This window comes from Vidua chalybeata, chromosome 6, assembly GCF_026979565.1.
Source record: "Vidua chalybeata isolate OUT-0048 chromosome 6, bVidCha1 merged haplotype, whole genome shotgun sequence".
Classification (NCBI taxonomy): Eukaryota; Metazoa; Chordata; class Aves; order Passeriformes; family Viduidae; genus Vidua; species Vidua chalybeata.
In genome coordinates, this window is record NC_071535.1 from 21,945,660 (window position 1) to 21,961,277 (window position 15,618).

At 40.7% G+C, this 15,618-nt stretch overlaps 1 protein-coding gene across 1 annotated transcript in view; it reads left to right on the plus strand.

Annotated features, from left to right (window-relative positions):
• Positions 1 to 14,165, plus strand: part of POMT2 (protein O-mannosyltransferase 2) — a 28,311-nt gene extending 14,146 nt beyond the window's left edge. Inside the window, exons 12-21 of the mRNA XM_053945633.1 lie at positions 1,069 to 1,147; positions 1,905 to 2,056; positions 3,706 to 3,797; positions 4,937 to 5,013; positions 6,153 to 6,224; positions 6,439 to 6,498; positions 6,677 to 6,782; positions 7,750 to 7,890; positions 8,537 to 8,651; positions 9,187 to 14,165. Coding sequence (XP_053801608.1) covers positions 1,069 to 1,147; positions 1,905 to 2,056; positions 3,706 to 3,797; positions 4,937 to 5,013; positions 6,153 to 6,224; positions 6,439 to 6,498; positions 6,677 to 6,782; positions 7,750 to 7,890; positions 8,537 to 8,651; positions 9,187 to 9,292 — 1,000 coding nt within the window. The 3' untranslated portion in view covers positions 9,293 to 14,165. The remainder of the gene's footprint in view (positions 1 to 1,068; positions 1,148 to 1,904; positions 2,057 to 3,705; positions 3,798 to 4,936; positions 5,014 to 6,152; positions 6,225 to 6,438; positions 6,499 to 6,676; positions 6,783 to 7,749; positions 7,891 to 8,536; positions 8,652 to 9,186) is intronic.
• The last annotated feature ends 1,453 nt before the right edge of the window (positions 14,166 to 15,618 follow it).

The following is a 15,618-nucleotide window of genomic DNA, read 5'->3' on the forward strand; positions in this document are numbered from 1 at the left end:
AGTTCTCAACAGCACTGAGGTCATAGCAGTTAAACACTTTGAATGGAAGTGGAAGCTGATCTCTTCCCTTTCTGCAGGGAATACCTAAGAGGAAGTAGTGGAACCATAGTGACTTGGTATTTAATCTTTATCTAGTCACTGTGCCAAAATGCTATGTGCTTTCACAGCTTTGATTTCTTAACAGAACCTCTAAACTTGTGAGCCAGGAAATAATGTTGTATTATATTCAGTATGGCATATGCACCAACCATTGCTTAGGTTTCCAAAATTATTAAAAGACTTATTTTTTTAAATTTTGAATTTGGGAATTTACTATCAAATATATGGTAATGAGGATGACAACATCTTGATTAGGCAAAATGGGTTAAGTGCTGAGAGGTCTCTGGCCCGGGAGTGAATGGGCGTTGCTGGGGAAGGATCCGGCAGGTGGCACGCGGGGCCGGCCTGTGGCGCGTCCCGTGGGACAGCGGTGTCTGTGCCAGCGCAGCCGGGCAGCAGCAGCACGCTGGGCGCTGTCCCAGCACCTTTGGCAAGGACTGACAGGCTATGGCTGGGTTTCTCTGCTTGCCTCAGTTGGCAGACCCTGCCAGCGTGGGAGGCTCTTTGTCTGCACTGTGCTGGTGTAAATGGTGACCACTGATTTCCCCCTAAATGGTACAATATTTCCCTGCAAAATCAAAACTGGTAATCACAAAAGGTCAGGATCTTGCTTTTCTTCTTATAAGACAGGTCTCTGTCACACTTTTACTGTTAATTAAAGCAAAACAAAACAGAGCAAAACGAAACTAACCTCTTTTCCTTTTAGAGGTGGTAGATTGTAGTTTGAGGGTTGGATTTTTTCATGCTGTCATCCTTTTTTGTCAGTGCCCAGTGTGGCATAAGCTCAGAGTCACATGCTGGGAGGTGACAGTTTCACTCCGTGTCCCCCATCCCGTTAAGGCTGCATCCTGCTGTGCCCTCAGCTGGAATTCAGTGGTTAGAGTACTGGCAGATCTCTGAATGGCTCAAACCAATGTTTTTATCACAAATTGACAAGGTTCAAAGGTTTGACTTTTAATTTCATTTCAGAACTTCTAGAAATCTGCACAGTCACCAGCATGAAGCTCCCCTGACAAGGAAGCATTTTCAGGTCACTGGCTATGGAATAGTAAGTAAAGGCAAGATAAAACAAAAGCTTCTTCTTTTGGGAAGAGTTCATATCATGCCAAGGGAATTTATTGTTGCTTTTTTTAGTTTGTTAGCCAGGATGATAGATGGACATCTGCCATCCTCAAGGAGAAAACTGATGTAGTATGAAATGCCTTATCTCATATTTAAGGTCTATTTAATGTAAACACAGATTAAAAAAAAAATTAAACTTTTACTGTCAGTCTCGCTTTGGCAGCATTCAACTCCAGAAATGACAAACTGAGCAACCTTGAAGTTGCTCTGACAAGTATTATTTTATGTATTTGGCCTTGTCACAAAGACAAGTGTTTTTTTGACAGAATGACAGAATTTTGAATCACAAAGATGGAATATGCTTTGAGGGCTGAATTTCTAAATGCAAAGATCTGTTGCCTAAACCCCTTTTGTGAAGCAGCCAAGTTGCCCCTGTTTATGCTGTAACTCTGAGCTACAGTCAAGAATGAATTGAAAGCAAACAAAATTAAGGTTGTCAAGATAGAGATGTATTTGCGAATGGTTGCTTATGTCTAGAATGATGTCTTCCTGATGGGGAATCTCTTCTGTGAAGTGTGAGTGAGGCTCATCTGGGCTAGTTTTTTTTGCTTAGCACCCAGTGGAGTTTCAGAATTTCCTATTTGCAGTGCTTCAGTTCTGTGTGTCTTCTAGTTTGGGCATTGTTTCTTTTGTTTTTTCTATTTTTGTAATTTTTTTTCTCGAATGGAATGTTTGCATGATAGAATGGAACAGGAGACTCCAATGACTTCTGGCGAATTGAAGTGGTAGGCAGAAGGACTGGGGAGCTCATCAAAGTCCTACGGAGTCAGGTCAGGCTAACCCATGTGGCCACAGGCTGTATATTGGGATCTTCTGGAAAGACTCTGCCAAAATGGTAAATAGATTGTAATCCCCATCCACCCCTGCAGAGCCTTGAGCTGACATGTTCCTTCACTCAATGGTACTTTTAGACTAAGCAATAACTACATTGCTTCCATTTCTTTAAAAGAATAAAAATGTAAATAGCAGGTACTAGGAATATGACCAAAAAATCTGGTTTGGGGTTATGTAGTCTGTTACAGTGAAGGTATGCAGTTCTGAAAAACAGTATCCCTTACTAAGAGACCAAAAGTGGCATGGACATAGATCTTGTCATCTGGTAAGACCAGGAGGGGATGATAGACGTGTTATTTAATGTGTTATTTATCCTTGGGGTTTGCAAAAATCACTGGAAACTGGGGCAGTTCATGCTGTTCTGTACCACAATCTTCAAAATTGCTTTCTATTGGTATTAATTTACCTTGTGATTAGAAGACCTTTGCCATTTTTGCATGCAGCATCTGAAGCGAGACAGTGGTTACAAACTGCTATGAGCAGGGGTTGGGATTTTATATGTCCTTGAATTATGCATCTTCATCATTCAGATGAGGTATATGCAGAGACATCCAGGCTTATGGAAGCAAGCTGCCCTGTCTGTAAAGCTGCACCATGTAGGATGCTGGCATGGATCCTGAGGCAGAAGTGTGCACTCATGTTGCTGCTGTTTCGAGAGCTGCCTCCCTAGGAAACTCTACGTTTCCCTTCTCTGTGTTGTGGTAAAACCAGATTCTAAAGAATCCTGTGTATACTGAATCACAGAGCAGGCAGGTATCTCTGGCAACTGCCTGGCCAGGAGTGCAAATGCTATTTAGACATCACCATAAAACTGAACTCATGGATACATAATGTGTTGAGTTAACAAAAAAGCCAGTCTCCATCAAGAGCATTCAGAAAACATTGTGGATTGTTTTTTTTTTTTTTTTTCTTCCCAACTAACAATTTGCTATGCGACTGGAAGTTATTGCCACAAAATGTTGATGATAGTAACAGCTGATGGCAAAAAAAATACTTGTTAACTGCAAATAAGGATGGTTGGAGTATATTGAATTTTTATATTTTTTATTTCAGGGGTAGTAATCACTGTCCTTCAGAGAATTTAATGGTAATTATTTAATGGATTACTTAATTAGTGAAATTTGCTAAGTGGTGATTGATAGAAAATTCCCTATTAATCTGTCATACTTCTGCCAGATTTGATGCACTTTCTTCCAAAGTCTTTGATGTGACCTGCTAGACATAGGGTGACAGACTAAAGAACAGTTATTAGTATCCTCCAAGGTAGTTGTTTTGTTTCTATAATACAGTTCTCGTAGATATGGATTGACTTAAATTAACGATGGTGATTTTCTTTGGAGGGACTATAAGGGTTGAATTGGAAGTAGTTTCTTTGGAGTTGGCAAGGTGCATAATTTTCAAAAATCCCACATATCCACCTAAGGGTTTTTAGGTGAGAAAGTGAGAAATGTGGTTCAACTATTCCGTAGAATTTTGATGTCAACTGCCTTGCAGATCTGTTTTGGTTTCTACATGGTTCCTGTAGTATGTAAGAATGCAACTGCTGAAGCATTATGGAAAAGTATAAAGCTAAAGGGGAAAAACTAAACACAAAATGGAAATATTGAGGGTTCCTGTGGGGTGGTGGTGAACTGTTCTGCTGATCCACAGGGGCTGGGAACAAGTAGAAGTCACCTGCACACCATACCTGAAGGAGACACCCAATTCCCTCTGGAACTTTGAAGATCATATTAACCCTAAATGTAAGTAATTGATTTCCTTTTCGATTGAGAGTGCATTTTGGCTTACTGTTTAAAGGAAGGGATGAACTATCATCCCTGGCATTCTGCATTTGAAATGTATGTGCTCTTTCCCAGCTTAAGTGCAAACTTGCTGAACTTGAGTATGTGCAGGGATGCAGAGTTCTTTTCTATTTCACTGTTTGTACTGGAAGCTGGTGATAATGCTTGAAGTGTAGTGGAAGTATGAAGACTTTTTTAAGGATTTAATTTGTTACAAAAATGTGAAGCACTCCAATACAGGCTGTTATTTCTAACATTGTTTAATTGGGAATTGTTGTCATTGATATGAGTATGTCATACATATTTCAATGATATTTTTAAAAAGCTTGGATCCAGTCTGTTCTGGTGTAGGTCTCTGGTGTTGGATCTCTTTTTTCTTTCTCCTATGGGGGGGTGTGCTAAATGATGACTTTGCAGTACCATCAAGAAATGAACAGTGTGTGACAGGGATCTAAGTTTGCCAGTAATGACAGGTGGGCCTTGCAGCCTCATCCAGGAGTCACATATGTTTCACAGGCTCTTCTGGCCCGAGTTGTTCAACACAATTGTCATCCCATGAATTTCAGGTGACTTGGGCTGAGTTCTGAGTTATTAGAACACTTACTGTTCTTCCTCCTGTGAGAGTAACTGTTCTGCATCTTGGCTTACTGTTTAAAGGAAGGGATATGCAAAACAAAGGAGAGAAATCCTGGGCTGTTGACTTGGTAGAATTTCCTCTTCTGTTGTAATGCATTTTACATTCCCATACTTATGGCTCATTTACAGATAAACAGCAGCTTATGAAGCCTATGTCTCTTAATTTCAGCCAGACATACAAATCTATTTATTTCATGGACTTTTATATATTTCTATTGCTCCTGGAAGTAAAGGAGGAAATTTAGAAGTACAACAGTTACAAAGGTCACTGAGAGACACTTCTAACTGCAAGCCACTGTGTTTAGAGTATGAATGAATTGCATAGAGAATTAAAAGCGGTTCTGGAAGCAGATTTGTTGTAGGAGGAGAGAGTTTAGCTTATTATGAAAAAGGCAAATAAAAGTGAACCATACAAACTTCTAATCTATTCTCTCTCTCTCTCTCTTTTTTTTTTTTTTTTGAAGTGCCCAATATCAGCTTGGATGTTTTGAAGCCTTCTTTTGCAGAAATTCTGCTAGAATCCCACATGGTTATGATCCGGGTACGATATCATTGATTCCAGATTATAATTTTCTTCCTCCTCTCTCTTGCATTCAAAAAGAAATAGCACTTTCAGAGAGATCTGGGTGATGGCTGCAAGCTAGGGCAGAATTTGCATGCCCAAGCAACCTACTTGAATTTATACTTAGAATAAAGGATGATCTTGGAGCTAAATCTTCCAAGTCCAAGTTTGGAAGCCTTGTGCTTAATGCCTGGCTCTGCTGTTGGTGTGATCTATCTACAGCCTAGTTATGTAATGTTTTCTCTACCTTTCTGTAAGGCTTTAAAGGAAATTTAGTATTTGTGAGGCAGGAGATATTACTGTGGTCGAAATAAGGAAAATCAGCTAAACAGACACTTAAAAAAACAGTAAGTGTTTGGATTGAAAATAGAAAATTCTGATTTTTTTCAAGTTCATCAAGGAACTGTGATTTCTGGTTTCCTTTTTTTCTCTGAATATATAGTTTTTAAAAAGAGCAGATAAAATATTTGCAAGGTGGACTTCTCTTGCAGTCTTTTCCTATGCTTGTTCTTTGTACTCTTGGCCACAGCCCTTCTGCTTCCAGCTCCTCAATCCTTCTGAAGAATGAGAAGTTAATATTTTGAGAAAGGAGTCTAGGGTTTTCTTTGCTACTGTTTGTGAAGCTCTTCTCAGATTTTAAAGAGAAGAAAGTAGTCAAGCATGTTATTGTTAGTACTTGTAAAGTGTTTTTGTAAAGCATTTCCATGGCAATCAGTGATAATGCTGTCTCAGGTAAGGAAGCACCTGCATGAGTTTCCATGGAAATAATCTTTGAGGCTTTTTTTTTCGTAGTGGAGAGAAACCTGTCACAGTAGTCTCTTAATGAAAAAAGGTCTTGCTTATGCAACATGTATCCTTAGTGACAGAAAAGCTGAAGAGGAAAAATGAGAGAATACTGCCTCTTTTGCTACCCAAAAACCATTTTCACTTCCACAGTAGTATTAGAACATTCATTGTCCTAACTGTGACCGTTGTGGAAGATGATGTGTTTATGTAGGTCAAAAAAGAACTTTCACTGAGGGAGGTTATTGATATATGTTTGTGTACACAGATATATCTGGGCAGACATTGCAGCACACCTGCCTGTTGATTTAAATTTTATGTTAATTTATCTGTAGGGAAACAGTGGCCTCAAACCAAAGGACAATGAAGTCACATCCAAACCTTGGCACTGGCCCATCAATTACCAGGTATATTGATCAATCCATATGCCTTTCTATTTTCAAGTGCTTTTGCAGTGCCTTTTGAAGCACAACACCTTGTAATTGCATTGAAGATGCTGTCAGCTTTCTTTTCTGGCACCTGAGATGCATGGATGGGAATTTGTCTCACCTTAGATGCTGTGCAAAATACAAACTGGACTGATGAATATTTGTTTTTCTCCCTTCTGATCTGTTTCCTCAGGGACTGCGTTTTTCTGGTGTCAATGAGACAGATTATCGGGTTTATTTGCTTGGAAACCCGGTAAGTTGGAGTGAGAAGTTCCTAGCCAATGTCTTCAGCAAACTTTAGCTTGGTCTTGCTTCTGCCAGTTTTCTTTCTTCTCCTTTTGGACTGTCTCTCTTACTGTACTCTTAATGCTTGCATGTCACATGCACACGTCCAGCATAAAGTCCCAAATCTTTCTTTTTCTCTTGTGTAGGTGATTTGGTGGCTAAATCTGGTCACTATTGGGTTATATCTTCTGATAACAGTTGCCACTGCAGTGGCACTGAAGAGAGGTGTCCAACTGACCTCTGAACTCAAAGGTGAGGTCAGTCTTCCTTTTCATAAATGCCTTTTGCAGGAATCTTAAAAGTGTGTGGATGGCAGGACTTTGTGTGTCAAGGGTGGGAAACCACTGAACTTGGATTATCAAACATTGTCCACAGGGAAAAGAGTGGGAACTTCATAGCTGTAGTTTTATAGTGAATACCACAGGTCTTCTACAAAAACAGTGCATGGCTACCTACATTGGCTGCAAGGGATACAGGCCAATTAATCAATGCCCTGCTATTAAGCTCTGCATGTGCTCTCTACTCGGTAGTTTGCACAGTGTTTTAAGACAAGAAATGTTTTCTGATATGCAAAGCAAATGACAAATGCAAGAGATAAAATGATCTTTTATTATGTCCATTGCCGAGGTTTTGGAGCTTTTTCCAAGCCCTAATTAGTCATACTTTCACCATTTCTGTTTACATCAATGGTTGCTTCTTTTTGTAGATCTCCTTATGGGAAGTCAGTTCTAAAATGTGATGGGAAACTACTCAATTATACAAAAAGTTATTGGCTAAGCTGTATACAGACACCAGAGCTCATAGTCCCTTCCCCAGGCTCTGAAAGCTAGGCACCACATCTTTCCAGGAAGGGCTGACAAAGTGATCATCTGGATGGCTCTCATTGCAGAGACAGAATCTTCAGAAACCAGAATCACCTGATTAGTCTGATGCACAGCTGGAGAAACTTCACCTTTGGTCTTAACACAGAGCATGGTCAACCTCCTGCCATGCCTTGAGACTTAGGTCTTTGTATATCTTTTCTGGTAGCTGTTCTCCTGAAGTGTGCTTATATGTTTATAAAGAATGCAGCTAGGATGTTGCAGAGGCTTAAAGCAATTCCAGACCAATGACTTCCTGCAAAGATCATTCCTGTTGAGTTTACTTTGTGTGTTAAGGTTTGCAAATAGGAACTGTAGCTGAGTTTTTCTCTGCTGAAGTATGTTTATTTGTGTTCCAGAACTGTCCAGAGTTGTGCTACGTGCTGGAGGGCAGATCACACTGGGCTGGCTTCTTCATTACCTCCCTTTTTTTATGATGGGACGAGTTCTCTACTTCCACCACTACTTTCCTGCCATGCTTTTTTCCAGCATGTTGACAGGTAAATACTAGAGTCTTGGAGAAGACAAGGTAGGGAAAAAGGTGATACTCTGTTAAATAGAGTGTTTTTCAGCTTAAAAGGTTTATTATTTTTATAGGCTTTGTTTGCTTGTGCAAAGTGCTTGAAAGCATTGATTTACTCAAAATGTTTTTCACAAAGCAGCTTGCAGTGCCAATTTTTTATTTGTCTGTTTGGTTTTGGTTTTTTGGTGTTGGTTGGTTGTTTTTTTATGACTGAAGAGGCAGTCATGTCTAGTGCTTAGGGCATTAAATTTAGAGATGGGATTCCTGGTTGCTGCTATCTCACTATTCTTATATATTCTTGTATATAAGTTACTTCCCTCTTGGTTTACTGCCAACACTTTTCTGTCATGTCTGTTTATAATTTGGCCTTGGTAGTTTTTCCTGTGATTTTATATCAACTTCATGAGCATCTGGCACCCAGATCTCTTTTGAATTTATTCAAATGGAAAGGCAGGACAAAAAGAACCTTTACTGATACAAAACAATCTCTATGGTTCTGAAGGTTACCAAGGTAAATGAATTTAAAAATTGACATGGTCTTTTGGTGTTAACAGAGTTTCATCAGCCTAGTCTGTGAACACAGCAGCTCTGTTCTTCTGACTTATACCTCTTCCTCCTCCTAGGAATCACCTGGGATGCACTACTGAAGTTCTGTGCTGGGCTCTTGTCACCCAGCACTACAGCTAGAAAGGTATATGGAGGTGGATTCCTGGCACTGGTTCTGCTCATCCTGTACAGGTGAGTAGAGCTGAACTTTTCATGAATGGAATGTGTGACAATTGCCATCTCAATAGAAACTTTGCTGCCTGTTAATTATCCTTAGCCTTTGTTCTCTTTTCTCTTCTCTGCTGAATTTGTCAGACATTCTCAAGCCCAATCCTAAACCTTCAAATTTGATTAGATTCAGCATCTGTGTCCCAGTAATGCATTATAGAACATCTTTCCATTGCAGGGAATCTTTCTTTTGTTGCAGCACACAGCGTGAGCACTCTGTTCTCCTCCAAACCTGCCTTTCAGTGGTTTTTGGTTTTGTTCCCAATGATGGTGACATATTCCTCAAATACAGGCAAATTTTTCATTATTGTAGGTTTTATCAGATTCTAAGAGAAATTGCCATGTGATAAAACTGTGTACTATGTATATATTGGGTTCAGCAGAGATTAGAATGCTCCCAGCAGAGCTTAGAGCACAAAGACAAAGGTCCCACAGGCTGCAAACTTCTTGAGACAGAAAATTGTGCTGTGTTTGATGGGCATTTGGTTTCTTTCCACAGCTTCTACCTCTTCCATCCACTGTCCTATGGGATGATAGGACCCTTGGCTTCCAACCCAAGCAGTCCCATGGCAGGGCTCCGGTGGATGGACTCCTGGGAATTCTAGAGCAAAGGAAGCCTGGAAACAGCGGATCAGAAACATGAGATCTGCTGCATGTCAGGCTGATTCTGGTGCTTTGAGGACATGACTATAAAAGCCCTCTCTGGAGGACTCTGGGTATAGTAACCCTGTTGCTTTGGCATTTGTTTGCACTGCCTGCATTGGAAGATGCAGAGGATGACATGGTCCCCTTAAATTAAAAGACTCATGTCCTGAATCCTTAGGTCGTATTAATGGACAACTGGCTGCCTAAATGCCAATTCCTTGAAGCAGTGTCTGTCAGTCAAACAGCAGTGGCATTCCAGCAGCCAGACCACTACAAGTTGGAGGCTGTCTGCAGTTGCATGCACGCTCTATGTGTGTGTGTGTGTCTTCCTTCTTGTAATCTAAGCACCACTACAGTTTGAAGCACTATAGGACTTCTATCAAAGTTAACAACCTTTCTTATGGTGAGGTTTTTGAAAGCTTACTGTAAGTATCTGGGGACCTTCATTCTACCTGCCTTGGCTGTCTGAAGGTTTTTTTGTTCTGACCCTGGATTTTTAAAATTTGACTGAAAGGATCTGTTTGAAATCTCCTGAGCCATTGTGCCTTGCCTGTCTCCCAGGCCCTCTGCAGAGATGGAAATTGTTTATTCCTATACACTGCCTTTCTCTCTGGTCACCTTTAATGGTTTATACAGCTCACCTAGCAGGCCTGTTTTCAGGGCCAGACTGTTCCAGCTCAGCTCTTTGTAGTTTCTTTCAGTTCTGTCTGAAGGCGCCAAGGAAATTACAGTAGAAATGGCAGGTGGTTTATTTTCAGCCCCAGTATGCTGTAGAGACAAGCATGAGGAGGTACTAGAGACTGTAATGATAGCTTGGAAATCTTACAGACAGCTGTCATTCAGCTTTTGTTCCCAGCTATTCCAGTGCCAGTGCCTGTGCTTTTAGGGGAAGGCTTCATCTCAATGCATGTGGCATCTGCAAAACAGGTTGCTGGTGCCAAAGTATCTGCTCAGTGTTCCCAGATTGAACATGTTCCTTCTCTAGAATGCTGAACATCAAATTACAAGGAAATGTGAGGCCAGGCAAAAATTGTGAAGTGTCAAGAGCCATTGGATGTTGAATCTACTCCTTCCAAGAAAGTGGAATTTGATTTATCAGGTGCCTTTGTCCTGTGTTAGGTCTATTTTTGTCTATGTTTCTTTTATTCCATTTCCTACTCTTCATCCAGTGTCGATTTCTTGTCACAGTTCAAATTGCTACCTTGTAGTATCCAATGTCAATGACACTTAGATCACAGCTGTATTCCTATCTCAAGAAGTAATATTTGAAAAACTCTGTTGTGTATGTTTCAATGAACTCATGCCTTTCATTTCAGAGTTCTTGCTTTGCTTCACAGCCTTGCATCAAAATTACAGGTAATGGGAGAGTAACAGGTGGGTGTGTGTGCCTTTAAACATGGACTGTGCATTCATTTCTCTTACCAAATCTTGTATTCCAATACATTTCCTACCACATGGAAGGGCTGCATTAGCAGAGTTGTTCTGTGGGGAGGACTAGACTCCAGTCAGACTTGCTTTGGTTCCTCTTTAGTAGAGATCCACAGCATTGTTCAGTTAGGCAGCTGCTTGCTTTGTAAGGCTCTGGCTTGGTATGTCACATCTCTCCAGAAAGTAACTCCTATATACTAGCTCAGATGGGATGGACCTGTGCTTTTGATTCTAAAGGTTTTGAGTTGATCACCTGCTGCTTATACATGGTGAGAAGTCATTGCAATAATTAGCTGCTGGGTTTGATGATTCTTTTCCACTTGTTATTGCAGGAAGTGCTCCTACCTGCATGAGCCAGGAATTCACAGAGGTGATATATAGGCAAGAAGGATGTGGAGGAAGGCTGCAAACTTCTTCAGAACCTGCCAGATCTGACAGTAGCAGCAAATTGTTAACTGTTGGCAAAGTGGAAGGCAGACAGTGCAGTGCTGCCTTGTAACAATGTGATCCACCAATCTCTTGGTGAGATTATTGACTTAATGCATTGCTATTCTCAATATACACTTTCCCTAAGGGAGTCCCATTGTCATGGGGAGGATTTGCCAGAAGAGCTGGCAAAAGCCATGATTTAAAGTGCAGTTTTTTCCAGCACATACAATTATACACTTCCCCTTAGCATTAGCGCCAAAATAAATCTAAGAAGCTTGGGAGTGTTTTGGAATAACTGTTTGTAACACCCTTTATTCATCATATTAAACCTTGGGAGTGCAAAAATTGAGTTAGTAACCTTGGTTTCTTCAGTTATTATAAAGAGGTCAGTTTTGTAGGAATTGCCTGAGGAAGATGAATCAGTCTGTTTCTTGGCTAGGATCCCTCCATCCTCTATTAGTAATAATCTTTTGGATGTGGATTGGCAGCTGAGTGGTGAAAGTGGCAAATTTAATGCTCCCTTCCCACTTTCCTATGCACAAGTCCAGCTTCTGTTTCAACACAGACAAAGGGTTTATTTTTCTTTAGGACTGTCACTTCAGAAATTTTCTTGAGGGCATTTGATTGACATTGAGACTATTTCTTAGATCTTGTGTGCTGGTAAATGGGTTGAAAGCATACAGTGAAAAAAAAATCTAGCTATTCCACAAGAGGGAGCAACTTCCTGCAGAATTTTAATTTTTGATCTGGAGTTAAAAGGATTGAAAGGTCTACATTGAAACTAGAGGGCAGACATTTCCTCTGCACTCTCTGGACTCCAAGGGTTGGGTTTTCAAGTAACTGTACATTGATGTAGCTCTGTCTTCTTTCAGGAGAAAAATACTGAAAAATTACTCCTGTTAGAATTTGACCTTCAGTATTTGCTTCTTAAAGCAAAATCTGTCAGGCCATTACTGAAACATAATAGTAACTGATATTTTATGAGGTCAATAAAATACAGTCATTTGGATTCCCTTCCTGACTCTGTCTTGAAATATCTGAATGGTACAGACATGAGGCAATGGGTGCAAGGCACTCTTTGCTTTTGGGTTGGAATTTGGGCTGCTTTGGTTCAGTTTTTCCAATTGTGCTTGTGGAATAATTTCAGGTTCTTTTTGGCAACTGCTCATTAGTTGTCTTCTCCAGTCACGTGGAAAATAGCTAACGGTGCTTTCTGAGGCCAGAGGTGCTGTTCTCTGGAGCAGCTGCTCTCTTTGAACCCTGCTTGACAGGGCTCCTTTTATCACTGACAAAGTATTTCATCAAACTGTATCCATGGATTCAAATCACAAAAAGCTGCAGGCTGCCACGTTCCCTGCTTCAAATTCTTTTTTGTGTGTAGACTCTATTTTCAACTCTTCAGTCTCTGAAGGATAGATAGAGGGCCTCTAGGCTCATCTAGCTTTATCCTAGGCAATCCATCCATTTTAAAAGGTTTCTGCTAACAGTCGCTTCAGGACATCGATACGCACACATCTATTCCAGCAGCAGGGACTGGCCTATTTCCAGGAACTGGACCACTCATGCTATGAGACACAGATGTGACTATGAGGAGGATTTGAATGGAGATTTCTGTGCCAAGGTTGCCCTTGGTCCAGGTGGAGGACTTTGTGTCATCACTGTTTGCCACTGTTGTTAGCAGCCCTGGGAGCCACCACTGCTTTTTAGTCTGCACAGGGTTTTCTTTTTGCATCTTGGTTGGAGAGGATGATTGCTGCACAAAGGGCATTGGCAGAATATACCTTTTTATATCTTCCTCCCTTCTGATTCTTGAAGAATGCCCAAAGTACAGGACATGTCTTTGCTTCCCCTAATTTTTGGGCTATGCATCCATTTCATACAGGTGCCAGGACAAGGGGTAGGACAGGACGTCTCGTAGTAGCCTAAGTGAGTGAATACCTGTCACGTGGTCTGAGAACAAAACCAGAATCTTGTAATAGAAAGGTAAACAAATGTGTTATGTGATAGTTCCCTCCTGTCCCTCCTGAATCCTTCAGAGAATTGTTTTTAGGGGACTTGAGAGCATACCAACTGTTATTGTGGAAACACAAGGCATTTACCTGAAATTCTCCACTGCCACGCTTAGCAGCTTCCCTTCCATGCTGTGACTGAGTAACCCTCTGGGCTGGCACTCTGTGCACAAGCACTGTTTCTTCCTCTCAGGATCGTGCTGGCAATACGAAAACCTTAGCAGTGCCCTGTGTCTCTGCCAGCTGGGGAATGTAGGTAAGATTCCCCCCCCCCACCCTCTTTACAGCAAGTGACCCCATGACCCCACACATGGGCAAGTGTGTCATGAAAGCAAAAATGTGTGGACTGTTAGAACAACATAAGGCTCTTCCCTGCTGGGACAGGAAGGCTGAGGATAAGAGCACCACCTCGGTAGCATCCTTTCTTTGGGGCAGGGCTGTTGGCTGCAGGCAGTCAGGACTGAAAATTCTTTGTCTTCTTTGAAGTACTAAGACCTTGGTTGTGTGGTTGGTTGCGAGTTGCTTCACTTAGTAAACTTTTTTATGCTCTTTACTTAAATATCAAAGGGCTCTGGTTATCACAAATACTATCTGAGGCTATCACATGTTTGCATAGATACCACTCCCGCTGAATTTGTGATTCTAAAACTTTGCTAAGTGAGCTTACTGTGTTTTACAAGAGATACAGTTTAGAGCCATCCTTGAAGAGCCCCTGGCAACAGTGAGAGGGGTTCTTTGGTAATTCTGTTCTATATCCTGAACCTTTTTTACTAATGCTGGGGGGTGTGTGCGTGCATCTGTCTGAACTGAATCAGAATTCTTTTAACTACAGTGCAATTACTGTACCATATGGTGTGGATGGGAGAATGTTCCCTTGAGCTATAAATGTGTTTTGTACAGGTGATAATGGAAAATTAGGTAGAATTTGGAATTTAATTTTGTAAAAAATATCTCTTCTTTGAAGCAATCTCTTTGTGTCTAGATTTTGGGGTGGGTTTTTTCCCCCTTTGATTTCTTCCTCACATACATGCTTGAAGTAATAACATGAACTTTAAATTGACCCACTGGAGAATTTAATCTAGGATAGTGATGATGTACATCAGCTTTTAGCACACAAGTATTGCTGGACTGCAATTCTAGGAGATCAGATTTTACTGCAATCCAAGCAGTGTATTGGTAAGCACAACAGGAAGTGAAACAGGTACCTTTGGACAAAAATTCAGTATTGTCTGTCAAAGCAGGTTTATTTCTCCCTGTTAAAGATGCGGTAAATTGTCAATATGTATAATATGTCAGGTTTAATGGATATTTTCCTCAAGCTTCTGATAGGTTACCTATGAAGACTTCATTTGACAGGTCAAGCACTTTATTCAGAAACCCAGCATTTTTCTGTAAGTCATGTTCAGTCTAGTGTTCATAACACCAGACAGGTGCAGTTTTGTACAAATGAGGCTCTTACTGTGAATTAAATGTGAGAATCCATAACACTAAAAATCAGAATCTGGCTTTATATGAGGCTGTAGGGGCTGGGATATACTTTTGAGTAGAGTGTAATAAGGGATTGCTTGGGGTGGAACTAGATGGGAAAAACCAAAATAAAGCTACCTTACCTGGGACTACACATTGATGCCCAGATGAGTGCTGGAGGAGGGCCAACCAGTCTGGACATGTTCCAAGGGCTGCTGAAGTACAGCCAGGACAGCTAGAAACTGGACTGTGTGGCCTGTACAGTGTGATACAACAGGCTATGAAATGGTTACTAAAAAGCCTATTGACTCTTGTATTGCTCCACACAGTGCAAGTTGGTCTTTGGATATTGTCTGATCAGGACTATTGTTCTGGAAGGGAGGACTGCTGATACAAAAGCTGTGCTAGAATGTAGGGAGATGACCAAAACAGAAGGATGTATTGTTTGTAAAATGCTGAAGTAAAACTTTACTTCTCACTTCCTTCTAAAGGAAGAATGGCTTCTTTCTGCAGGTGAGTGATCTCACATGGGTGAACAGTGGTGACTGATTCCAATTTGCACTTGATTTGAACCTGCCAGATTTGTAGGCTTCTAGATTCCAGCCATCACCCTGTTATCTCTTCCTCAACAAGAATGAGGTTTTTTTACAACCTGGTGTTTTAATGTCACACTACGACATGAAATAACTCACACACGGACACTAGATGTAAAAGAGGGAAGAAAAGAACTTAAAGAGAGATTTTATTTTCTGACTCCATAATATATACAATAATAAAAGTGACAGTGGATTGGAGGGTGGAACTGCCACCTCTCCAACTACACTGGTCAAACCAACAGTTCATCAATTCTCTCTACTCACAAAGAAGAATGCAAAATAATCATTATTTACAAGAACAGTGTGAGAAAATTCAGTAGAAATATGTAAACATCAGAAGGCATAAGAAACTTTTAG